Here is a 26,520-nt window from a genome sequence, read left to right as displayed (position 1 = left end):
ATTTAATTTACTTTATGGAAGAAATTACAAACCAATGAGCTTGATAATCATAAACTATGATCAATTAATTTACAAAATAAATAAAACTTTGATTTGAGAAGAAAGGTATTATCATGGAGCTTATTTTAACATATAATTATAATTAGAAAAGTTACATAAAATTAGAACTATGTTAACTTAAAACTTAACACACATCTTAAGGACTTCGTCCAGATCCTGTCATCAAAAACCTTATTTCATCACTCGAACATTAGTACAATTCCCATGCCATGAAGTTAAAAACCTTCCTTGATTGGTAGAACGTTCTGCTAAATACACTTGAAAAAGCAATTTTCACGATCTTATCATTTCTGTTGATCTCACTCATGAACCAGTAAGCTATTACGCTTTCTTCGAATAATAGGCCATGCATGCATGCCCCCCCCAAATAAACTCCACACAAGAAAAAAAAAAGTAGTCATAAGTTGTAATTAAAGAGAAATAATTAATATTATTATGTGAATATCATTGGAAGTTCCATGAGTTCTTCAACTTGACCACCATTTTCTTCTAGTAGCCATTTTTCAAGATATGTGAATGGAGGAGGACTTGTCTTTTCATGTGTAACAACTTCACTACTTTCACAATCAACATTCACATTTGGAATTATTACAACATCATCATTGCTAACTCCTCCATCTTGATCTTGTAATTCCTTTTGTGCCTCATGCAACATTTCATCATGATCAATATTGTTTCTTCTAGAAGGATTAGGGGAAGATCTCATCCAACCTTCTAGAAGTCTTGAAATATTTTCAGTACTAGAAGCATATAATGATGATGATGATGATGAAGAATTTGGAGAGTTCAATAACTTTGTGAATTGATGATGATGATCATAGTTATTAGTGTTAGAATTTTCTAAATTAGGAGGAGGAAGAGGCAAATTATGTGAATCCAGTTCTATTTGGAATTTCTTGAGTTTTTTCTTGAGATGCGTGTTCCAGTAATTCTTGATATCATTATCTGTTCTTTGAGGTAGATACGAAGCTATAGCTGCCCATCTGAACAAACATATACATTTCAATTTCTAATAAGTTGAAAAGTCAGCTATATGAATTTTTACTGTCTGTTTACACTTATTTCAATATATTTTTATTATTAAAATTACAATGTTTGAGTAAAAAAAATGTAATTAAGAAGGTGAAGAAGATTACTTGTTACCCAACAAAGCTTGAAGATGGATAATCATTCCTTCTTCATGTGGAGTGAAATTCCCCCTTTTGATTCCTGGCCTCAAGTAATTTGTCCACCTTAGCCTACAACTTTTGCTGCATCTCATCAATCCTTTAAGAAAAAAACACAAAAAGTTTGCTTAATTAAACAATTAATTAAAGAAAATTATAATCTTTTCTATAAAGAAAAAAGAAAAATCTAACCCTATAAATTGTAACACCAACATAAAGTAACTATAAACCAATATTAGCACTAGGGAAGTCGTCCTTCTGGTGGAGTGCTAAGTACTTCTTTATTATTTAACCAGAAGTTTCACATTCAAGCCTCAAAATCGGATATGTATCGCCTTAAGACTTTATCTATATGGACTTTCCAACGGGAATTTCAGTCGGACCTCAATGTGAGTACCAAACATCAGATATGAAAATCAGATCTCAATGTGAGTACCAGACATTAGATATGAAAATCGAACTGAGTATCAGACATTAGATATGAAAATCAGACCTCAATGTGAATACCATACGTCAGATACAACTTACCAGTATTAGTAGGGACTGATCTCCAATTTCCAGGACCATGTTCTTGAATATAAGATACTAATATGATATCTTCTTCAGGAGTCCAAGGACCTTTTTTGACACCAATTTTATCACAACAAGGTGGCCTCCCCATACTGTTTTTTTTCTTTTTGTGTTATTTTGTTGTATGAAAGTGTTTTTGATGGATATGAAATATATAGATAGGTGATTAAATAAAGGGAGGTGATTGGAAGAAAAAAAGAAATTGTATTTAATTCAATTAATTGTTGAATTTGGTGGACACACATAGGTTCTGTGTCCTTTTTTTGTGGCACTTTAATGTTAAAGAGTTTTAAAACATTTGAAGTTAAAAAGGGTGTTTGAATTTACTAGTTCATGACTCTTTTTTCTCTTTACATCTGTATAACTTCATAAAATATGGGTAAAAAGAGAAAGGAAAAAAAGAGATGAGATACTTGGTTGATACCCTCTTTTGCCTATATGATTTTAATCTGCATAGCACGTAAACGTGTCATTTAACTTGATTTTATTTGATATATATGTTTTTTTAAGGCATAAATAAAAACTTAAACTCGTATAGATTTGAACAAGTAGATATAAACATCCTATTGGCGTACGTCCTACGCGATATCCTAGGTGACATTTTACGTGTACTATAGCGTCATATAAAATATATGTATTTACTTATTAAACTTAATACAAGCTTAAGTGCATATGTGAATACACTCAATATTAAAGGCCGTAGATTCCTAAACTTGTTGGGGTTTTCCCTTCAGATACCTGAACTACGCCATATTTCTATTGAATCATTGAACCAACCCATGATTTATTCCTTTTAGACACTGTTGGCTGATTTTGATCGGCTTTTCTATTGTAAATGCTTCAATTGTGTTTGTATTGTATCGATTTTGATTGAAGGAATGAAGACAAACCGTGTGTTAGTCTCATTTGTTTTCTAATGTGTTCAAATGACTTGAAGTAAAACACAATTATTCTCGAACTGTATCACTATCAATTAGACTAATGAGTTCTGGAACAACATATGTATTCTCTATCAACATTCCTCACAAAATATGATTCCACATAAGCCAAGGATGTTTAAAAGGAACAAATTATGGGTGGTTCAACAATTCAATAAGAAAAAAGAGCAAAAATTGAGGTACCTGAGGGGAAAAACCCAACAAGTTTCGAAATCTGTTTATGATATGAAAATATAAACTTATGTCCCACGAAAAAATTAATTGCCTCGAGGCAAAAATTAAAGACCTAACACAATAATGGGCTAAAGTGCAAATGATCCCTTTTTATATGTTATTGGATTTTTCTATGAGCTGAACTTGGGCCTAAAGTTTTTTCACTTGGGGGGTCCAAACTCATAGCCCATAGACTCTCTATGGGCTAACCCGACCCGTTATGATAAGATGATCCAGTATATTTGGGCCATTTGTAGCTCCAAATTGACTGTTGATGGCTTGTCTAATGGCAGAGCAGACAGATGAAGCAGAAGTGAATCAATCCACGAAGCAATCTCAATCTGTAAGTTCTCTGTTTTCAATTGATCTTTCTGTTATTACTTTTTTGATTTCTGTTAATTGTTGATTAAATTGTTTGTGTTCGAGCTGTGGAAACCGTCGCTAATACTTGCATTATGCTAGACTGTCTAGATCATGGTCCTTCTATGGACCTTGTTAATGCGGGATGCTTTGTGCATCGGATTACGTTTTGCCCTTATTGACTATTTGTTCACAATGAAATTGAGTGCTTTTGTAATTAGTTATTAGAATTGTTGACCTGTTTTCGTACTAGAGTAGTTCATTTTGCTGATTGCTTTTTGGAAATGATTTTATATTCATTGATCCTTGTAAAATTGCAAAGGGGAACAATGGTAAAGTTGTTTATGTGTAACCTATAAGTTATGGGTTCGAGAGATGGAATTAGTCATTGATGCTTGCGTTAGGGTAGACTGCTTACATCACACCCCCTTGCCGCTGTGGCGGAGCCAGACTTTTCAATCAGGGGTTCAAAATTTGAAGAAATAGACACACGAAGTAGTCGAAGGGTGTTCTACATCTACTATATATATATATACCTAAAAATTTATTTTAACCATGTATAAATAATACTTGTAATTTTCCACTGAAGGGGGTTTGGATGAGCCCCTGACTATAAGGTGGCTCCGCCACTGCCCCTTGGGTCGAGCCCTTCCTTGGACACTGCATGAATGTTGAATGTTTTGTGCTTATGAGATTCTGGTTTTTGATATAGTTCGTTATGGGCTGTTTGATTATTCAATTCACTGTGAAATTTGGGTATTATTATAATTAGTAACTAAAGTTGTATTCTTTTTCTTGTTTTGACAAGAACAACTTATTTTCTGATTCCTTCGAGGTTGAAAGTGATATTATCCTTTGATTCTTTATGAAACTATCATATTAGTATGTTGGTTGACTGTTTGATTGTACTTTCACTGTGAAATTGGATATTCTTGTAATCGGTGAGTTAAAATGATAGTTTCTAATTTCTACAAGAAATGTTCGTCGACTAATTGCTACCTTGAAGTTTATGGAAGTGATATTATCTTTGATTCTTCTTACTTGCGTGTTTTGATACAGTTGATTTTTGCCTGTGAGATGACTTAGCACAGAGGAACTAGGGAACTGTAACACTTTTAAAAAAATAGGTACTTTTGCAATCAGACATTGATCTTTCAGTTTCTGCATTGTAGTTTGTGGAAGTGATTTGCAAATGCACCGGCAAGACTTGGCGATTTGCTGCTGGAACAGAGGCAAAATTCGCACTGAAATTTATCAATAGTAGTAGCGTTGATTCTATCCCGGCAGACCAACCTGCAACTTATGTTGAAGCTGTTAAAGATGGGGAAGTGCCTGTGATTTTTGGCCCCAATTCAATTCTTGTGAGTTATGGCAAAGGATGGAAATTGCAGCCAGTCACCGAGACAACAAGTAAGCTCTTATGATATTTAATTGTTTTTGGTGCCTGAATTACTTAGAAATAGGAACTGTCAGTGGTAAGATTTGTTTTGTAATTCTCTTGCAGAAGGTTTTTCAAGAGGGATGCCTGATGATTACGCAGCAGCAAGACCTGCATATATGCCTCCGGTACGAGCGTAATCACACTAATCGTATTACGTATCCTCTTACATGATTTCTTGTTCTTTGTATATCCCAATCTGAGTATCTGTGTTTGACGTGTTTCCGAAGTTAAACAGGAGAAAGTTCATGTTTAACTATTTTTTTTGTTTAGTAGAAACATTTTAATGAAAGTTGCATGAAATAGCCTGTAGAGTTATTTGATCGTGTACTATTCATCTGTGACTCTAAAAGCTTCTCCACAGATAAAGTCAACACTATTTTCAAAATGATTCATAAGGAAAGCTGGAGTTCCAATATGAATCTCTCCCATTTTGTTCATTTTTGAAGTCTTCATTATAATTTTTTGGGTAGCTATTGTCATTCATGGTGTCTAAATTTGCTGCTTTACGAGCTGCAAATTGTAACATTCTGTCGAATGCAGATGTAAACAGAAGGCGTTGAAATAGCCCCCTGCATTCTCATGTATTTGGATATTATTTCAGAATTGACATTGCTTCATCTTGATAAAAAAAACCGTTATTGCTTCGTTCACTGGCAAAACTTTTGGAAGTATTTGAATGTTCCTCAGATGATTTTTTGGATATTTCATAGTTCTCTTTTCTTAAAGATTTTGGCTTTTACACCCCTATTCAGTTTACATATGTCAAAACCGTGTCTGATAATTGTAGTGAAATGAGATGGATGCCAGAGGTATCAGCCACATTCCTTAGTTCACTTACATATATCAAGACAAGTTGTATTTGGAAATTGTATGTAAATGAACATCTATGCCAAGTTGTAGACTTTCTTATATACCTTGCATTTGAATCTTTCTGTATTTCTATTTTCTTATATCTGTCTCCACTCTCCACCATTCAGGTACTAATTTAAGGAGAAATAACATGCTGAGAATTCTTTTTAAGAGGAAACAGAGATGAGAGATACCACTTTAGTTAATGCTTACTAGTGAGATGGTAGACCTAATGGCACATAAGCAACATGTACACACTTTTTTTAAGAACTCATATCTTACTCGCGAAATGTGCAAGATTTCTGAAAATTTTTATGATACAGTATTGGATAAGCAATTCGCGCAATACTTTTAATAATGTGAGTAAAATGAATTCTATTCATGCTCATGATATATATGAGGACTTATGAGTGATGTCATTGCTTCTTTTTGTTTGATTGAAAAGGAAGAGGGGGGTGGGGGTGCGGGTACACAAAGGTATCTGGTGGTTACAAGAAGAATCAGATATTAGCATTGTTCAAAAACCGTGAAGAATATAGAATCTCCCGAGTATAAGAAATAGTCTTATGACCACCATTTCCTTATTGTTTAGTTCTACTTTCCTCTTGTTCCAGTGTGCTTGATCAGGAATCCTGTATGAGAAGAAACACACAGGTTTTGATTCTGTCTTCCATTTTTGCAGGTTTTGGACAACTCACATTCTGCAAAGAGAAAATCACAAGCTGCTCTAAGCCCTATCTACATTGGAAAGATATTGCTTGTATTTGTTCTAATGTTCTTTATTGGTGCCCTCTTCACCTTGTTGCTGGATAACCTTCCACAGCTTTTATCTAGATATGGGCTCGACGTTGAATAGCGTCTTTGAGATACATATAAGCCTGTAATTAAGAGCAGTTGCTTGTGTAAAAAATCTGAAATATTTGCCTGTGGTTCATGTTATATTGTAAAGCTCTTCCAAAATAATTGTTGCTTGTCATCACTTGTTGTCTTACTGCTGTATTTGCTAATCTGATGTTGAAAATTTTCTAACTTTCCTATCCTGGGCATTGTAATGGGTCAGAAACATAAAATTGCACGTTTTGCCTTTCAAATGAGTTAGGTTTTTACTCTTTGCCCTTCAGCGATTGAGTTTAAGTCTTTTGGACCTAAATTGTTTAGAAATCGAAGTCATGTCCAAGAATAACTTGTGAAATGTTATGGTATGAAATATAAGCTTATGCCCCATGAAAAAAAGTTGTTTGTTATGATTTGGCCAAATACATACGCAGGTCCCTAAAGTTGTTCGCGCTTTTCCCCCAGGTACCTCAACTAACCAAGATTTCTATTAAATCCTTTAACCCCCTATAATTTGATCCTTTTAAATATTTTTGGCTGATGTGGAGCCAAACGTGATCTCACGTCCTGTAAGCGCGTGCAGACGCTTTAAAAGTGCTGATGTGGATCTTCAACCACCCACCAACGATCTTCTTCCTCCTTTTAACCCTAATTTCTCCCATTCTTCCATTATTTCTCCTCTTTTGTTTCTCTTCATCCCTTATTTCTCCTCTTTTGTTTCTCTTCATCATTATTTCTCCTCTTATATCTCTTTTTCATTGATTTCTTCTTAATCATTAAGTTCCAATGTCGAATTTATCTTCTTCATCGATTTCTTCTTCTTCAACTGCGAAGGTACTATGTCAATGTGGAAACGTTGTGGAAATGAAGACCTCATGGACGCAATCCAATCCTGGACGTAGGTTCCTTTGTTGCAAAACTTCAAAGGTAAATCAAATTCATTTTTTTTGTCCAATATAGTAAAGAATCACCTTATTTATAATTCAATTTTTTTCTTTAATTTTGTAGGCACGAGGTGGATGTGGATATTTTCGATGGTATGATGATGAAATGCCTGCTCAAGCTAGGAGGGTGATATGGGGTTTGTTGAAAAGAGTCAAAACATATGAATTGGAGAGGAATCGATCAAGAAAAGTATGGATAATATGCATCATCGTAGGGGTGATATTGGCTACTTGGATTTGTGTAACAAAATAATCTTAGTTGATTCATTTGTCTTCTATTAGATTCCTTCATAAAAGTATGTATGGTAGATTCTAGTGTTCTTTATGGGCAATTTAGATCGATTTTTCTATTGTAAATGCCTTGTGTTTTTATTGTAATGATTTAATTGAAGGAATGAAGATAATTTGTGCCTCAAAAGCAGTAAAAATTGATCATTCATGCCATTAATTTGCTCTAGTGAGCTCCAAGTTTCAAAGCAGTCAATACAAATTTCTGCTGCTAATTACACAACCAAAAAGTGACTTTTCTACATAAATTAGGCATTCTTTGGTGCACTAGATGTTCCACGCTTGTTTTTCCTTGACTGAGTGATACGTTGCAACTGTGAACCAGTGACAGCATCTCCACCATTCCACTTGAGTCCTCGAGGCTTATAACCAATATCAATATTTGTTGGAGATGCATCCTTATAAACTCTCGAATTGATAACTTTTTCTCCTGAAGTACCAGGCTGCATGGAAATATCTTAAAATGAGACTTTATATAGTAGAGTAAGAAATGAACAAAATTATGTATACACTTACATTAAAGGTTTGACTACCACTTGCATTTGTATAGATGCCAAATCCTATAGTCTTGGTCCTTTTTTGTCTTCCTGTTGATATTGAAGCTTCCACAACCCTTGGTTGATCAGGTTGCTGACTTGATACACCTCCAATGTTGAAAACACTGCCTCTTCCAATTTCACTGGCAGTGCCAGTACCTCTCCCAGTGCCTCTACCAGTGCCTCTACCAGTTCCTCTGTCAGTACCTCTCCCAGTGCCTCTCCCAGTGCCTCTGCATGTGCCTCTGCTTTTAGCAGGTTGTTGCTCTCTTCTAACAGCTGAAGAATCAAAACACATAGAACTGCCTTGATGATTGAATACTGGTGGCTGACTTGAGCTTGATGGTCTACTAAAAAGTGGTGGCTGACTTGAGCTTGATGGTTGGCTAAAAAGTGGTGGCTGGCTTGAGCTTGATGGTTGGCTAGACAATGGTGGCTGGCTTGAGCTTGATGGTTGGCTAGACAGTGATGGTTGGCTTGAGCTTGGTTTCCTGTTTGGGTAGCCTCCAGGTTGTCCCATTTCAGCCTATTAATACAGTAATAATAATTGATTATTGTAAATAATTGAAGCTTATTGTAAATGTATTAGAAGAGAATAATAACTTACCAATGTTGGACAAGATTTTTTGTTGTGGCCTACTTGATGACACAGTGAACATGTCATTTTTACTCCTCTTTTGGATAACTTTCCATACTTTTTTCTAGGCTCATTCTTTGCCTTTCTTCTGCACTTTGGTGGCCTACCAGGCATGACTTTTGGTTCAGGAGGTTCAATCACTACACCACTAGTGTGAGGCCACATTTTCATGTTTGGTATTGGCTGTAGAAAATGATTATAAGCCTTCAAAAAAGTCTCTTTCCTATACCAATGTACCACTTCATGTTCAGGTTCTATGCCTTTGTGCTGATATGCAAGCACAGCATGTTGACATGGTATGCCCCTCAATTGCCATGTTCTACATGTACATGTCTTCTTTCTTATATCAACAATATGTCTGTATTGACCATCTAAGATTTCATACCCAATATCACCATTGAATCTAACTTCACAAAATCTAGCAAGATCTTTGTTCTCTTCTAGTACTAGTCTAGCCATAGGAGAGATATCTGAGATCCAAGTTTCAGCAAATTGCCTCATTGCAATATTTCTGTCCATTATCTTGTGCCTAATCTCCTCTAGCATAGTTATGATAGCCTTATGTCTAGCAACTAGTATCCAAGAATTAAAAGTTTCACACATATTGTTTTCAACAATGTCACACTTAGAATGCTCTTTAAAATATGCTTTGCACCAAGTAGTTTTTTCATAATGCAACAAGTCCTCACAAATTTTATTACCTAATTTGTTGAGTTTATCCATCTCATCTTCAAATTTCACTTCAAAACTTGACTTAGCACATCTCCAGAACTGTTTCCTTCTTTCTTCACCACTCCATAATTGATGCCAGTTGGACCAGATATGTCTAGCACACCTTCTCTGCTCACTATCTGGTAGCAACTCACATAAAGCTGGTACAAGGCCCTATGTAAGCAGTTGTAGCACAAACATTAAAAAGTATTAGCAACACAAGAAAAAAAATAATAGAACAAGATACAATGCAAAAACCATCTAACCTTCTGCATAACTGACATAACAGTCAGTCCATGTCCTGTGCCTAAGTTCAGATCTTCTATCAAGTACTTTAGAAAAAAACTCCAACTATGTTTTGTCTCTGTGTCAACAACAGCCCATGCGATTGGAAACATCTGTTGATTTCCATTTCTACCAACAGCAACCAACAATTCTCCCTTGCAAGAACCCTTCAGAAAACATCCATCAAAACCAATAATTTTTCTGCATCCTTCCAACCACCCCCTCTTCAATGCATCAAAGCAAACATAGAAGTAAACAAACAAAGTTTTTCCTGGCTGAGACTCTCTATCTGTCCTCACCCAACAGGAAGTACCAGGATTAGTATGTTTAATCATGTCTGCATAATCACACAATCTTGAAAATTCCATCTTCCAATCACCTAAGAACTCCTTGATAATCCTCTTTTTTGCCCTATGACAAACAGTTCTTCCAACATATAACCCAAATTTTTTTCTCACCAATTCCTGAATTTCCCATAATCTTATATATGGTTGACAGGTTATTTCATCCTTGAACTTTTCTGCAACAAACTTAGATGTACACAACTTGTTCTTGGTCGATTGAGGACATACATGCACAGGATAATAATTTTTGACAACAAAATCACCAGAATCTTTATCTATACTAGCAAACAGCAACCATTTACATTTCTTGTCCTCACATTTAACTCTAACTCTTTTTTTGTCATTAGGCTTCAATTTTAACCTAGTTTTATATTGACAAGAATAGTCTGCAACAGCTTTTCTAAATTGTTCAGCACTTTCAAACACCATACCAAGCTCAAAAATTGCTACAACACAATCAGGATCAAATCTTACCTTTTTACTTTTTCTTCTTCTTGGTAAATCAACACCCTTCACAAATTCTGAATCCAATTCATCCCTACTGTCTTCACTGTCCAATTCTGAACTATCTATATATTGCTCATCACCCCCTAGTCTTCCAGTGTATCTAGCAGCCTTATTCCTTCCTATGTCTTCAAAGCCTCTATCAACACCAGCTGTTCCAAGCTTTATTTCCTCAGTTTGAGTAGGTTTTTTCTTTTTCACTTTGTTTCTCCTTTCATTTCTAAGAGATCTTAATTCTTCATCAACCTCAGAGTCATCCACATCAGGAATAGCATCCTCTTGAGAGTCATCACTACTTTCTTCATTTGATTCAGTCCATTCCACATCTAGATCTGATATATCTCCTGGCTCAACTTCCACATTAACATTTTCAGATTCAGCCTCATGATTCAACCCTTCACTTGCAGTCACATTTATATCTTCTAAGTCTTCTTCAACGACAGACCCACAAAGCAAACCTGTTGTGACCACTTCTACATCATCCACCACATGCTTTACATAAATGTCTAAAAAGTCACCATCTTTTAGGTCTTTGATGAGATTTACTAATGTTAAATCAGTGTCCACCTCAATAAAGCCATTTTTTGTGGGGTCTTTAACACAGAACCCACCAACAGTAATATACCCCAATTGTTTAGTGTAAAAAAGTAACTCGATTATTGAGAAGTGGTCCTTGTCGATATTAACATATTCCACCTCGGCTTCCCCTTTATAAGTAATTCCAGTTTTGTCCTGAATAAACTTACCACCATGATGAAAACGAGTTATAATAATGGCGTCCATAAGATTCCCTGAAACAAGGCTCCAAATTTTTCTGACAGTTATGAACAATAAAAACCAAAAAACCCTAACTTTATCTAGATATTAACAACAACAACCACATTGATACTAAAACCCAGTATATATCAATAAAAAACACAGGATAAACACATATATTAAAAACACACAACCACAACAACATGCTCGTCACTTACCTCACACTCGTCAACTCGAAAATCGCGAATGAACTCCAAAATCGTCTGCAATCTTCGATGATTCCTTCAACAAAACACTCGAAATCACTTTAAAATGTAAGAATTTCAGCTGTAAAAGTAATTGAAAAGGAGAGATTCTTAGGGTTTTCTCGTTTAGAAACGGGTTAAAAGTGATTTGGGGGAAAATTGATTTTTAGGTTTGATGACATAATATGTGGCACTGACGTGTAATTTGGTTGGAGTGTATTGGTCAAAATTTCCACGTGGGGAAGGTTCATCTCACGCGCCTAATTACCAAAAATAATTTATTGAAATTTGGCTCCACATCAGCCAAAAATATTTAAAAGGATCAAATTATAGGGGGTTAAAGGATTTAATAGGAATCTTGGTTAGTTGAGGTACCTGGGGGAAAAGCGCGAACAACTTTAGGGACCTGCGTATGTATTTGGCCTTATGATTTATACGAGGCAAAAATTAAAGACAAAACACGAAATAGAGACGAAAATGCATGCGAACAACAGAAAAGAACGCTCTACTCTCTTTGTTTTAATTTGTTTATATTTTTGTTTAGTTTGTTTTAAGGACTGTTTCCTTTTTAAGTATTTTTTAATTTTAGCTCCACATGACATTTTAAAGATCATTCAGTAATAAGAACCTAACCTAGACCGAGGACTCTCTCGTCTCAAGGGCATTTCGGTCAGTCACTTCAACAGTGCCAAAATGTCCTATTCCGTGAGTTATTAGAACCGCCGACCCCTCTAACCTAATTACTTCAACAGTGTCAAACTGCCCTATTCCCTCACTAGAATTGCCAACTCCACTTACGTAATAAAGACATTCAACATATCTTAACGTAAGGTCACAAGATTCAAAAGATTTTTGTTACTTTCTTAATTCTATGTCAAGTCAATACCAAACGAACAAACTGAAACGGAGGAAATAGATATTTTGCTTAATTGTTCCTAAAACTATGGACCCAAAAGAGAAAACCTTAAACTTCTAGGGCCACATTGTACTTTTTTTCATATTTTAAAACAATAAAAACAAAACTATATCAACAAGATATTCTTTTGTTATATGCTTACACTCAAACCTCAAAATCAGCCAAACAGACCCTCTGAACTTCGTCTTCTCCATAAACACAATTTCCCAAATTCACCATAAGAAAGGGAAAAAAGCACCAATAAATTCAACAATGGGAACTTTAACGAGCTGTAGTTTCAGTATAATGAACTTACGGTTTCGTATGGATCCTCCGATTAGTTGTAATTTCAGTCGGAGAATCCAAATGAAGAGAATGTCGAAACGGAGTTTGGGTAGATTGATTATTAGTTGTAGTAGTGGTAGTGGTGGTGGTGGTGGTGGAAGTAGTAGTAATGATAATGGAAGTAGTAATGATGGGAAGCTGGAAAAGGATTCTTCTAATTTAGCTACTGTAACTGAAGAGATGGCTGAAGAAAGGAACAGCGGTGGTGAGGCAAGTGATTCGGAGGATTCTTCGGTGTCAATTTCATCCAGGGTGAGTTTGTATTTTGTTTTTGCTTTGAGAAATTGAAGAAGACTTTTGAATTTCGTGATGTTAAATTAAATATACATGAAATGTAAGTGGTGGCAGAAAGTTGAAATTAAAGAGTTGTAAAAAAGGAAAAATGTATTCTTATTGAAACGTTTGAACAAGAGGGAGTAGCTCCTTCTGGCTATTGATTTTGAAGTTGAAATGAAACTTAAACTAATTGAGTTTTTGAAGCTGTGATATTTGGAAGTCGAAGTTGTGTTTGGAAGTGGACAAAGTTTGAAACTTTGAGAGTGGAAGTCTAAAAAATTCCAAAGAAACTGGCCAGAGCTAGTTTTTGGGAACTTGAAAATATCAAAATTCATGGCCAAACAGATATTTGAAGATAAATTATCAAAATGTATGCCAAACCTAGCATAGAGTTGGTTTTAAGTTTGTTTAGAGATGTTTATGTTAGTGTTGGGACAAGTGCAAATCTTTTAAAAGTTAATAACTAAATGAGCATTAGTAGCAAGTTCAAGGAAGTGAAGCAAAGACGAGCAACTCTCTAATTTGCTTAACTAAGTATTTAAATGAAGCGCGTTGAAATAGAGCAGAAATGGATATAAAGGATTCATATAGCACATCCCAACCCAACTAGATTGGTATTTGATGTGTAGTTGTTATATTCTGAATTTTTTAAGTTTCTTGTTACTTATTTAGAGTTCGGTGCAGAAGAAAGCAGGAAACTTTGGGGGAAAATTATAGAAAGAATGTTTATTTAACTGATTATTGATATAATTATTAGTATATTGATGTTGTTCTTCATGCTGCTGGTTGTTGGACCATGTCATAGGCTTCTAGAATAGGAAAACTGATTCTGCCAGCTACGTATTCAATGCCTCTAATCCTGGCTAGTGGCTATTGACTTGCTTATACAGATAGGAAACATTTTGCGGCAATGAATGGAAGGGAACATTGAAAGTTATATGCAAGTATTTTGCTTGAAATTTCCCTTTTCTGTTTGCCTTTGTTCCTTATCCTTGAGATAATTAAGGGGTTAGGTTGTTCTGTTGCAATGTGTTCTTGGAAGCAACCTCCTGGTACAATTGCAGTGTGTTTTTGGAAACAACCTCCTAGTACTGTGAATATCTAACCCGTTTTAGACTATGCAATATTGGAATGCATAGGCAATCTTGATTAGTTGAAATCTGATCTTGAATAGAATGCTTAGAAGCAAATGCCTACTGGGAATCTTACTACTAGTTACTTTGGAGATTGCAATACCAAAGGTTCTTTACCCTTATATACTGTTTAGTTTCAACTGTTAAATTATTTTGACTAGTGTAAGAAAAAGGGTTGTGGCCTGAGACATGTGTGAATTTTAAGAAACTTATCTGGTCATTAAGATAGCAAAAAAAGTGTCAAATAGCTATCCTTTATTACATTGTAGTCAGAAAATGGTCAAGTAATCTATGTCGAGTCAAAACAAGCTTGCCAGAGGTGTTTCTCTGATGATTAAAAAAAAGAGTAGCTGCAGGATTTTAAGAATCATTAAACTAATGAAGAAGAAAATCCGATGTACTGAATATGTTTACTTTCTTGGCAGCCAACAATATCCACTGTTGGATCAACTTATAACAATTTTCAAGTAGATTCTTTTAAGTTGATGGAACTTCTTGGACCCGAAAAGGTTGATCCCAGTGAGGTGAAGATCATTAAGGAGAAGTTATTTGGCTACTCTACTTTTTGGGTGACTAAAGAAGAACCTTTTGGAGATTTTGGAGAGGGCATTCTTTTCCTTGGGAATCTTAGAGGAAAGAGGGAGGATGTTTTCGCCAAACTTCAGAGTCAGTTATCAGAAGTTATGGGTGATAAGTACAACTTATTCATGGTGGAGGAACCTAATTCAGAGGGGCCAGACCCTCGTGGTGGGCCCAGAGTCAGCTTTGGTATGCTGCGGAAAGAAGTTTCTGAACCAGGTCCAACATCTCTCTGGCAATATGTTATTGCTTTTCTGTTGTTCCTTCTCACGATTGGTTCCTCTGTGGAGCTAGGAATTGCGTCTCAGGTGTGCTAGTTATCCTCGTGGTTTGACTTTGGAATTCCCTTTTACTTTGTTTCATCACTTCTTCTCTTAAATTGTCAATCTTTTTTGTCAAATTTGACTTGATGACTTAAATTTATGTTGAGCAGATAACTCGCCTTCCTCCTGAGGTAGTTAAGTACTTTACAGACCCAAATGCAATTGAACCACCAGATATGCAGCTCTTGTTACCGTTTGTGGATTCTGCTTTACCACTGGCATATGGTGTGTTGGGTGTCCAATTATTTCATGTAAGATTTCTTTGTTATCCTTTTAGTTGATTGTGAGGGATTATCTGTTATTGACAGGGTAAGCCAAGTTACATGGAAATTTCTCAAAAGCCCAGTTTTATCTTTGATTTATGAAAGAATGGTTTAAGCTACACTTTTGATTCCCTTTATTGGCAACATTAATTATGTCAGCTAGGTTGAGTATTATTTTATTCGGAAAACAATAATTAGTTGTGGTTTTAGTACTTCTCTTAATTGAAAGTTTAATGTTGAAATAGGATAGTGGAGAAATATTAAACTAAATACTGTTACTGTTGTCAAAAAAAAAGAATTAAACTAAACAGAAATACTACAAACACATTTCCTTGCCTCAGAGCAGAAGCTTTATATTTTAAGTTATAAATATGGTTACTGCTGAAAATTGAAGAACAGTCTCAACAGAAACATCTATTGTATAGATATTCTAAGTATGCTCTGTTCCTATGGTAACTGAATTCATAATTACTCCTATGAATAAGAGAAAACAACCTGATGAAGCAACAGATATGCACTTTACTGATTTAGTTGTGGTAGTTTACCACAAAATGCAATGTCGATCACGAAAAGTGCTTAGTCTAAAAAATTGAGAGAATCCATTCAATCAACCATCTTACTTTTAAGTTCTTATATAGGCACATTTTGTAGTGTATGCATCTGATTTGGGACACTACTACATGTAATACTACACCTGTATGCATTTAACTTAATCTAAACTAGTTACCTAACACTTCTCCTGCAACAACTCGCATTACTTCCCTTCAAGGAGTTTTAAAGAAGATTGAATGCTTCTTTTATTACCTTTGTGCCAAAAAAAGGAAGGAGCTACGAGTTCAGAGTCTACAGGCCTATTAGTCTGGTAGAAAGCATCTATAGGATCATGTCTAAGGTGCTTGCTAGTAGACTAAAAAAGGTGCTGGATGAGATTGTGTCTTCCTCTCCGAATGAATTTATGAAAGGAAGACAAATCTTAGATGCGGCATTTGTGGAAATCGAAGTGGTGCATTCGAGGAGAAAGATGGGAGAGTCAGGGATTTTATGTTAGTTGGACCTTGAAGGGATTGATCTCATTTTTCTGTCAACACATCTCAGGCTTATATTTCTTCATCTGATTTGTGAAGTACATAGTTTTTGCATTTCCTCATGCCAATCAGAAGATTCCTTAATTGATTTAAAAACATATTCATAAGTTCTGCCTTTCCTCCTGCCAATTAGAAGATTCCTTAATTGATTTAAACTCATATTCAGCTGACCTATTGCATTGTTTTGAAAGATGCAAGACCTGAAAATGAAAGTAATTGTGTTGAAACTATAAGTAAGGTCACAGAACCAGGTAGAATTTGTCCGTGGTTAAGATATAAATGAAAGGTCAAGGATTCTTCTAAGTAACAGAAGGAAGCTATAACTTATTAGACACCTTCAGTTATTGTCGAAAGTTACTTTAAAATATTGTGCTCGAACATGTAGAAGGGACAATTGTATGCATATATTTTATATCTCAACTTTTGTTACCTTACTCCTCCATGTTCAATTCTACATCAATAGTTGATTTATTGCAGGAAATTGGGCATTTTCTGGCTGCATTTCCTAGGAATGTGAAACTAAGCATTCCTTACTTCATTCCAAACATCACTCTTGGAAGCTTTGGAGCAATAACTCAGGTTAGCATATTTTGTTATCACTTGTCAATGCTGGAAACAGAAAAGTTGGCAGCTGAGGATTTGGAACTCTCTTAGAGATTTGTGCATGTAGATCCAATATTCTGGATAGTTCTCAAAGTGTTGTTTTCTTCAGGAGAGTCATGAATGATTACATTCTCATTACATGTTGGTTATATGCATTAAAAGTGGTGCTTCTGCATGACTTGTTTTCATTATTAAAGCTTAAACCATGTCTTACGCAATACACTCTCCCTGGTCATCAAAGATGCACTAGTTCTTAATAACTATTCTTCAAAGCAGTAATCATTTTTTTTGGTATAGCAGGGAGGGGGTAAATTTCATTTCTGCAGAGGAGGGCGTGATGGCAAAATACATTTAGTACTGGGGATTGTTGTGGAGTGTTTTTTTTTTTTTTTGATGAAGTAAGAGAGAGGAATATCATTGAAAGGCAGCAAGAAGATGCAGATTGGTACAAAAGAAAAGGTAGTACTAGCTCCAGTACAATGTAACTAAGTTTAAGGAGCTAACAAAATCCAAAAATTAATTGGGCAATTTATAGGCTAAGGTTACTCCAGCTGTAGGGGTTGACTAAAACAGTTAGCCTTCAAGTTTGGGAGTCGAAATTCCATCAAAAGCTGGGCTTTCTTTTATTCCGTAAATACCAAAAGATAGTAGCTGGGATCATCCTCCAGAACTTTTTGATGGCATTAAATCTACTCTGCAAAAACTCCAGCTTTCATAGGCATCTTTAATCGGCCGAGGCTGCACCCAACTCCAGTCTAAAATAGAGAAGAAGTTCCAAAGTTCTGCTGCAACTGGGCTGTGTATGAGTAGATGTTCAATGTACTCCAGGTTCCTCTGACACGTGTAGCATCTATACACCAACTGAAAGCTCCTTCTGTTAAGGTTAACTTGGGTCAAGCAGACCCCATTTAAAGCAGTCCAGGGAAAACAGATCACCTTGGTGGGAGGTCTACTCCTCCAAATAAATGTCCAAGACCAGTCTTTAATCATTCCATTTTGAGAGTATAGATGTTTATAGCCAGCCTTTAACTGTGTATATTGCCTTTGAACTCCCTCATGAGATTCTGTTGTGCTATGGCCCTCAATAGAAGCAAGCTAATAAGTTCAAAAGATCTTCACACTCCCAATCTTTGTTAATCTTGTAGGTTCCTTCTGAAAGTAATGCTCACGATGTTCCCCTCTCTACCCACTTGCTGTAGTGATATCTACTAGCAATACATATATTTTTTTTAAAAAAATGCTACTAGCATAGAATTTCTTCTGGCTTCAGCCTCAGGCCTCTTCTAAACAAGCTAGTTTAAAGAACATGGGGAGTTCGATGATGGTGCTGAGTATAGTAAGAGCATGGACATTAATCTCTTGGAGTGTTAATTATGATCTCCAATTTCCTCTGCCTTAGCCATTTCGTGTTCACTTTATCTAGGACTTTTATCATTGTAGGATTTTTTAGTTCAAGCTTGTGATAAAGGATCCCATGGAAGTAGAGGTGCGCGACTGCACACAAGCTGACCGGACGCCACAGTTATAAAAAAAACAAAGTTCTAAATGTAGGCTGTGATTGAGGAGAGAAGAAAAGAAATGGAAGGAGAATCAAATGTTATCTTTGCTGAGTGAGATGTTGTCAATGTAACACTTCAAGCAATGTCAATGTGTAATACACTGGCATGCTTTCCCTACTTAAGTATCACATATTTTGTTAAAGTCATATGGAGTCTAGCATGGATAGGGATCTGTACTAGATTAACTTCATCAACCTTGCTATTCCGCCAAATTCATCATCAGTCTATCAAGCATAAAACATATGCATTAATCATCTTCTCTTGGTTCCTGCAGTTCAAATCCATTCTTCCTGATCGCAAAGCAAAGGTAGACATTTCTCTTGCGGGTCCTTTTGCTGGTGCTGCGTTGTCTTCTTCCATGTTTGCAGTTGGGCTGTTACTGTCATCCAATCCTTCTGCTGCTGCAGAGTTGGTTCAGGTTCCTAGCACACTTTTTCAGGGTTCTTTGCTTCTTGGGCTTATTAGCAGAGCCACTCTTGGTTATGGGTAAGTGTAGCCCTCCATTGGGAGCGAAAATATGAAGTACTTGGAAAATAATTTTCAGAATGTGTATTTGAATTATTGTTCTACTATAATATGAAAATTCCCTTTGTCAAAACCGCTATATCTGTAGGCTAATCACTTTAAAGTACATAAATATAGTTATTTTTCAAAAGAATACCTTAACAGTTACGTGCTTGAAGGCCAGTGAACTTTTTGCTTTTTTCAAATTGGCAATATATATTTTGTTTCACTTATTTGAATCTTTAGCATATGAAATTTGAGCTAATATGCATTCATTTCCACAGAGCAATGCATGCAGCAATGGTTTCAATCCACCCCCTTGTGATTGCTGGCTGGTAAATTTGAGTAGTTGCAAGTACATTTGTTGGGTAATTTTCAGCATGCTTGGTCTAAGTTCCATTTTGCAGGTGTGGCTTGACTACGTCAGCTTTTAATATGCTACCAGTTGGATGTCTTGATGGTGGGAGAGCTGTGCAGGTGACCTTTGCATTCTTTACTTTATCAATTAGTTTTTAACTTTTTGTGAACTTGGGTACTATCAAGGTTTATCTCAAAGTATAGTCAACAACATCCTACGAAATATAAATGAATGACAAGCCAGTAGCCTTGAAGTAGACTGTCGTTTACATAGTATTAGATGATTGAACAGTGTAAAGCTTGAGAAGATAATACTGATAGATGTATGGGTCCTAAGTGATTCTAGTATTTCAAACAGGTGCAGGCGTGCAGCTCCTAGCGCTATAGGAACTGTTGAGACATTTTAGCATGCTTAGAGAAATTGGTTTCGCTAAACATTTTGCTGACCTTTTTATAAAGAATCATGACCTCTTGGAAAATGAAGAGCTTTCCTGGCTAAGAGATAATTGGTTGTCCCAGATAAAGTATGACAGCTCTCTACTTCATGTTTTGTTTTTGACAGGGAGCCTTCGGGAAAGGTTCACTGGTTGGTTTTGGGTTAGCAACTTACTCGCTTCTGGGCTTGGGTGTGGTAAGCAGTCTTTTGTCATTTGTTTTGTGGATAGAACTTACTATAAACCTTTTCCTTGCTCTAAAGTTTTCCAACTAATACGTTTTCTTAGTTTGATATGCATATGTAGATCAAATGCCCGTCATTCACATATCCAATCATTGTCCAGGATCTCTACTCTATTTATCGAATAAAAAAAGTGCTGTTATGTTGTAGACTTGTAGTAATAGCATTCTCTCCGTTTCAATTCATTTAGACTTTCCTTTCTAGTCCATTAAAAAAAAACGTCTTTTTCCTTTTTCTACAACTCCAACTTTCCACATGACATGTTTATAAGCCCACAAGATTAGAGAGCGTTTTAATATATTTCACATATCTTTAGTTAAAGAGCACAAGATTCAAAAGCCTTTTTAACTTTCTTAAACTTTGTGTCAAGTCTTAATCAGACAAACAAATTGAAACAGGAGAAGTATTAGTTTGTCAATCTCGGAACCTTTGTTTACTTATTCCATGCACGTATGAAGTTCAAATTGCTTATTGCCTTTTACATAGCAATCCTTCCTCCTTTTGCTTGATGCTGCAAATTGTAGAATCAAATCACTCAGTAACTTTGTGTTTCTGTTCGATCAGCTTGGTGGACCTCTATCACTTCCTTGGGGATTATATGTGCTTATATGTCAGGTAATAAAAATACAATGCTATATCTCCGTCCTATTACATGGTATAAGAGTTATAGTCGTCTAGAAGTTTAAATCGTGGACCATTTGACATACAGAGGTCACCAGAGAAACCATGCTTGAACGATGTAACAGAGGTCGGAACTTGGAGGAAAGCAGCTCTTGGTGTGGCTATATTCCTGGTATTACTGACTCTCCTTCCTGTATGGGATGAACTTGCTGAGGAACTTGGTATAGGTATTGTAACCACCTTTTGATCTTTAGAGAGTGGAACCTTGCCAATTTTTCATGTTGCCGCCGCGATCTCTAGGAAGTATTTATATTGATCTTTGATGGACTTAGTATATACTATTTATACATGTATATAGATCACTATAGTGAGTTCTTTTTTCTTTCTTTTTTTTGGCTGGAAACACAATTTTTTATCTGCATTTTTTTCCTCTTATTTTTAATGAAATATAATTCCATTGTCTTCCTAGTTTCTCCAGTTATGCACAGGTTTTATTAACCACTACATATATACATTAGATTTGTCCATTTTATTATTAAATTTTAGAAACCTTAATATTAAGAACACAAGTTAGCTGTGAAAATAACTTACAAAAGTAGGAATGCATAATGACTTAATTATGGTTTGAGTAACAGACAATTCTAACAGAGTATGATTTCAAGTTAATCTGATTTTAATTTGATGCGGAGTTTTTAAAGAAGTAAAGAAGGTTTTCGAATGTTGTGGTCATAAACCAAAATTTTGTAGAATGTATCAAGATGTTTATTAATCTTTTGAGGTTTTAAACATGTCAGGTGAAAGATTGAAATTAAAAAGAGTTTGTCGAAAAGAAAGCTATGAGTTTCTAAAACTGGCTAAAGAGTGAAGTAAGACAAGTAAATTAAAACGGAGAGGCATTTCATTTAAATGTTTAAAAAAAAAAATTCGATTTGGTTTAGATATTTATTTAGCAAATACAATTGTCATAATCATATGATTATTGGGGCCTTTTTCACGTTCTTAATTTACACTTTTTTGCCTACTTGTGAAAACAATGTTACAATTATGCAAAAAATATCTATTATTATCTCGACATTTCGTTTATTGATGGAGTCTTTTTTATTTTTTATTATTTTTTAAATTATTTTTTTTTATTATTATTGATGGGGTCATAACCAGTTTTATTTTTGTTTTTTTTAATAATTTCAAACACTATAATTATGGTCATGTTACATCAATCTATATATGTTGTGTAAATTGAAAATATTGAAATCATTATACATGATGATGACCTAGTTTTGAATTGTGTCCCCTTAAAGTTTCTCTCTATTTCTATTTAATCATTTTGATTAAATTAGTATATCATGTTATCTGATAGTCTTTCGAAAACAGACTATTTATCTTCACAAGATAATAATAAGATCTTCGTACATTCTATCCTTAACCCTCCAAACCTCACTTGTAAGTTGTAGAACAACATTGACTTTTTTTTTGTTTTTGTATTTATTAGTATGTCCTCTATTAGGGGGGTTTATCGAAAATATCCTTCCTAAACTCCATGGCTCCTATATATGTGAAGTCATATATGAAATTACACGGAGTATATTTTCGTTTTCCATTAATATGTTACCTCTTTCTAATCAATCTAATAATATATCACATCAATGTTTTAAAAGATGGGGGCGTGAGGTTGGACGTTTTATACAGTATAGGGCGAGGCGTAAGCCCCAAGACACGGGGCGTAAGTCCCATGGATCTACGCAGCGTATTCTCTTGTGTATTCAATTTTACAGTTTTATTACTACATAAAATAAGCAAAAGTAATCCTTTCAATGATTTATGATTTTTATTTCAGATAAGTATTAATAATCATAATGAAGAGAAAAAAATATTATAATTACTATTTGAGAAATATCATCACACAAATAGTAAAAATATGATTTAAATTTTTAAAAATAAATTAAAAACGCCTTACTGCGCTTTTACGCTCAGAACTTACGTTTTTTATGCTCGCTACGTCTTTCATTTACACCCCAAAGTATTTTTAGTACGCTCCGCCTCGAGATCGCCCCAAAGACATTTTTTAGAACACTGTATCACACTGATTTGTGAAATAAATTAGTTGGAGTCAAATCTGAGTGTTAAGTGTTAATTACTATGACAAAAGGTATCTCACAAATCAGTAGATAGTTCATGTGTCTTTAATTTAGTACATTTTTATCATTTAATTATATGATTAATTAATGCATTAACTTATGACAAATTTTGCCCTTATATTTAAACTATTTAGATTAAGACAAATACCAAAAAGTGCATAAAGACACAACAAAAATGAAATTCATCATGTGCAACTATTTTTTTTGAAATATATTTATATTCTGTTCATATTGAACGTCCAATTGATTAATTTTTTAAAAAAGTGAAAATAAGAAATTTTAAATTATAAAGGTACATAAAACTCCAATCCCTTTAATTATTATATAAAATAAATAAAAACAAACAAGTCCCCACACTGAAATTGAAATCACAAAGTAAAGATGATGACTTATGAGGCCTCTATCACATTCAGTAGCATTAAATTTTCATTTTATATATGAAAAATAACGAGCGAGTTAAGTTGAATATTTAACGAATTAAAATAGGTTGAATTAATAGTTAATAAATAATTATTTAGACTAAATTAAATTAAAAAAGAGTTAAAAATTAAGTATTCGATATATAAATGACTGTTCTGTTTGGACCCTCTTAAAATAATAAGAAATGTGTGTTGAATTCTTAAAATATAGCGTTTTTAAAAAATTTAACATTGATACATCATTAAAAATGAAAAATCGCACACATTAAATTAACTAAGTATACATTTTAATATATTTTCAACTCAATAATTGTATTGGCTGACTAGCTCTCTAAGTATAAAATAATAATGTTAGGTGAACAGATTAATTGAAAGGTCAAGCGTTATTCATACGTTTATAATTAATCATAGCATAAATAATAAATTATTTTAGTTCATTTATTTTGCCAAACAGTATAATATGGGGTAAATTTCATAAATAATCATGCAACAATAAAAAATAAAAGATAAAACTCATCAATTCATATTTTGAATCCGCCTTCTACAGGTAATTAAGTAATTGTTTCTCAGTTTAAAAATTTAAAATTTTGTATTCGTCTCTACATCAATATTTTCTTCGTCTGAAAAACTAGCTATCATCATGCTTATTCTTCTTCTATCATTTTCGTCTTCTTATACTTAAGTTTGATACTGTTTAACTAATATTCTATCGAAAACAGTCTCTCTATCTCTTTTTCTCTGTTAAAATTTGAATCTTTAGATCTTACGATTCTCAATCACTTCATTAATCACCTTACACCTCTGAATGCACTAGTTACTATTAAGAATAAAATTATTCTTTAATCTTAAACTTGTAAAATAACAAATAATTTAAAATATCTATTTTTAAATATTACGATAAATAATTCAATATAAAAAAATACATTATTTATTAGTGTAGGTTATGGACCTTTGTGATGCTGAAACCATACTGTATAGTCTGGATGCACAGACTTGTTGCAGTAGTTCCTCCATGCCTTAAAGGTCCCAACTTGCAATATTTGTTAAGTATTAAAGTTACGAGTTCGATAAAATTTAATAATTTTAAATTATTTTTTTAACATATAAGTATATTAATTTTATTATATGCAACAAATTCAAGATTTGGTCGGCAGGATCGAGAAATGTGAACTATAAGAAAGTGCCAATTTTTTTTTCAAATTTTCTATTATATATATATATAATATAATTTAAAAAATTGATGGGACTTGAAATATAATCAAGTGGATATGGCAAAAAAAATATATAATTGGACCCCTCGTATACATTATTGCACATTCATTTTCTGAATTCTGACGCAAATTCATGTTTTCTTGCTTAAGACATTAAAAATTCGTTATAATTTTTAAAAAATAATACATTACACTATTTATTACTTTATTAAGATAAGCTTTTTTTAATGTTTCAATCATCAATAACATATATCTCTCTTGCTTTGCTTGTGTACACGAATCGAACACCTAATAATTATACGATAAGAGACTTATTCAGATGGTAATTATTTTTAAAAGTTTCTAAAAAAAAATAATGAGAAAAAAAATTAATAATTATTCATATGAAGAATATAAATTAATAGTATTTAGTTTTTATATATTATATCAAGTTAAGTTTTTATGAATATTCACATATAATTAGTTTTTATACCATGATCAATTTATCAAAGTTATACTCTTTTTTTGTTTAGGCAGAAAATAAATAAGAGATTTATGTAATTTTATTTTTTTATTGCAAACAATTCTCCTTTCTTTCGTCATAAAACATTTAATTTTATTTTTTAGAAAAAAAATACAAGAATTATGGCCTACTTCTTTTACGTATTATATATTGACACGTTTTTCTATTAAAGAATACTGTAGAAAAGATATGGTATTTTATTCTTATTTATCAAAATGGCTGATTTGACTCTTGAAAATAGAATATTTTTATAAAAAAAGCTTTACTTTTAAAAATATAATTTATGAATACGATTCGAGACGAAGCCAGTTTGTGGTCAGGAGTTCATCCAAGCTTAATTTTTTCGATCGAAACTATTAATATATATAATAAAAACCAAATTCCTTTTGACTAATTTTTATATTTATTTCTTTTAATTTTAATCTTTGAAAAATTTCGACTTTGCTACTAAATACGAATTCTACCTAATACAACATAGGGAAACAAAAAAATAGAGACGTATAGGGAAAGAAAAAATACTAATTCAAGAAACTCCTAATTAAAACGTCAAATCAAAGAATTTATATTTTTTTATTTGATTTTTTCTGCTAGCTGTACTAAATTATTAATTATTAAATATTTAATTTCAATCCAATGAATTTTGGTCTTGCCTCCTTATTTGACTTTTCTAGTTACATTCTGCCATACTCAAAACTACTAAATTTGGCACATTTTTAAAAAAATTATAATTGAGTTAATTAACAAGTCAAAAATGGCTAATCCATGTATAGTTATTTGCATTTAAAGTTTAGTAGTTAATATTTTATAAATAAAAAATAATAAGTTAGACGAGTTTATAAAATTTGGGCAAATTATAAACTATATTGAAGGAGTTGGGTAAGGTGTCCTAGTCATTTATTTATTTATTTTGCAAATTTAAAATTGAGTTAAAGAGGTCAATATTCTTTTTTGATATTATTTTTTATTTATTAATATAATTATTTAAATGTAATAAAAGGTATAAATATTGCATAACAACAAAATTATACCAAATATTTATAATTTAGAAAATAAAAAGAGCATCATATACTATTAAACATAACTAATATTATTTTATTATCATCAATAAATACAAAAACAGTCCAACACCCAAAAATTATTATTTATAGTTTTTCCATTCCTTATCTGGATAATAGTGTACCCATCCACACATTCAAATTATGAGTGTCTAATAACGGATTTTAAAATTATTTACAGTTAATAAAAAAAAAATTATTTGTGAAAATTAGCTTTGCACATTGGTAAAAATATATTTATTACGATAGTTCATATTTAGAAAAAAAAATGTATGTTCTTATATTTATAATTCTTAAA

The 26,520-nt window shown here is 33.5% G+C and overlaps 4 protein-coding genes across 4 annotated transcripts; 2 read left to right on the top strand and 2 right to left on the bottom strand.

The window, feature by feature from the left end:
• Nucleotides 1–108: 108 nt before the first annotated feature.
• LOC107032231 (transcription factor MYB30-like) lies at nt 109–1,979 on the bottom strand. The gene is made up of 3 exons (XM_015233815.2): nt 1,755–1,979; nt 1,197–1,326; nt 109–1,043 (listed from the first exon to the last, which is right to left on the bottom strand). The coding sequence occupies exons 1-3, from the start codon at nt 1,885–1,887 to the stop codon at nt 494–496; spliced, it is 813 nt and encodes a 270-aa protein (XP_015089301.1). The 5' UTR covers nt 1,888–1,979; the 3' UTR covers nt 109–493.
• A 1,189-nt stretch (nt 1,980–3,168) lies between these two features.
• LOC107032236 lies at nt 3,169–6,634 on the top strand. The gene is made up of 4 exons (XM_015233820.2): nt 3,169–3,290; nt 4,480–4,717; nt 4,812–4,873; nt 6,280–6,634. Exons 1-4 carry the CDS (start codon nt 3,222–3,224, stop codon nt 6,451–6,453), a joined length of 543 nt encoding a protein of 180 aa, XP_015089306.1. The 5' UTR covers nt 3,169–3,221; the 3' UTR covers nt 6,454–6,634.
• Nucleotides 6,635–7,776: 1,142 nt separating this feature from the next.
• Nucleotides 7,777–9,816, bottom strand: LOC107001920. The gene is made up of 3 exons (XM_027912599.1): nt 8,807–9,816; nt 8,180–8,725; nt 7,777–8,106 (listed from the first exon to the last, which is right to left on the bottom strand). The coding sequence occupies exons 1-3, from the start codon at nt 9,557–9,559 to the stop codon at nt 7,912–7,914; spliced, it is 1,494 nt and encodes a 497-aa protein (XP_027768400.1). The 5' UTR covers nt 9,560–9,816; the 3' UTR covers nt 7,777–7,911.
• Nucleotides 9,817–12,716: 2,900 nt separating this feature from the next.
• On the top strand, nt 12,717–21,361 carry LOC107002481 (probable zinc metalloprotease EGY1, chloroplastic). The gene is made up of 10 exons (XM_015200528.2): nt 12,717–13,173; nt 14,756–15,217; nt 15,343–15,483; nt 17,058–17,159; nt 19,017–19,228; nt 19,531–19,581; nt 19,654–19,723; nt 20,166–20,234; nt 20,844–20,894; nt 20,989–21,361. Exons 1-10 carry the CDS (start codon nt 12,850–12,852, stop codon nt 21,145–21,147), a joined length of 1,641 nt encoding a protein of 546 aa, XP_015056014.1. The 5' UTR covers nt 12,717–12,849; the 3' UTR covers nt 21,148–21,361.
• The last annotated feature ends 5,159 nt before the right edge of the window (nt 21,362–26,520 follow it).

Source organism: Solanum pennellii, chromosome 10, assembly GCF_001406875.1.
Source record: "Solanum pennellii chromosome 10, SPENNV200".
Taxonomy (NCBI): Eukaryota; Viridiplantae; Streptophyta; class Magnoliopsida; order Solanales; family Solanaceae; genus Solanum; species Solanum pennellii.
Note: the sequence above shows the minus strand (reverse complement) of the source record. Positions and strands in the feature narration are given on the sequence as shown.

Bases quoted from the DNA above. Each gene is read 5' to 3' on its own strand.
- LOC107032231 (XM_015233815.2), bottom strand. From the start codon at position 1,887: ATGGGGAGGCCACCTTGTTGTGATAAAATTGGTGTCAAAAAAGGTCCT. The intron at 1,327-1,754 runs GTAAGTTGTATC...TTTTTCTTAAAG, and splicing joins ATCAGTCCCTACTAATACTG to GATTGATGAGATGCAGCAAA. The intron at 1,044-1,196 runs GTAATCTTCTTC...ATGTTTGTTCAG, and splicing joins CAAGCTTTGTTGGGTAACAA to ATGGGCAGCTATAGCTTCGT.
- LOC107032236 (XM_015233820.2), top strand. From the start codon at position 3,222: ATGGCTTGTCTAATGGCAGAGCAGACAGATGAAGCAGAAGTGAATCAA. The intron at 3,291-4,479 runs GTAAGTTCTCTG...TCTGCATTGTAG, and splicing joins CCACGAAGCAATCTCAATCT to TTTGTGGAAGTGATTTGCAA. The intron at 4,718-4,811 runs GTAAGCTCTTAT...ATTCTCTTGCAG, and splicing joins GCCAGTCACCGAGACAACAA to AAGGTTTTTCAAGAGGGATG.
- LOC107001920 (XM_027912599.1), bottom strand. From the start codon at position 9,559: ATGGATAAACTCAACAAATTAGGTAATAAAATTTGTGAGGACTTGTTG. The intron at 8,726-8,806 runs GTAAGTTATTAT...CTGTATTAATAG, and splicing joins AAAAATCTTGTCCAACATTG to GCTGAAATGGGACAACCTGG. The intron at 8,107-8,179 runs GTAAGTGTATAC...ATTTCCATGCAG, and splicing joins GTGGTAGTCAAACCTTTAAT to CCTGGTACTTCAGGAGAAAA.
- LOC107002481 (XM_015200528.2), top strand. From the start codon at position 12,850: ATGGGAACTTTAACGAGCTGTAGTTTCAGTATAATGAACTTACGGTTT. The intron at 13,174-14,755 runs GTGAGTTTGTAT...CTTTCTTGGCAG, and splicing joins CGGTGTCAATTTCATCCAGG to CCAACAATATCCACTGTTGG. The intron at 20,235-20,843 runs GTAAGCAGTCTT...CTGTTCGATCAG, and splicing joins CGCTTCTGGGCTTGGGTGTG to CTTGGTGGACCTCTATCACT.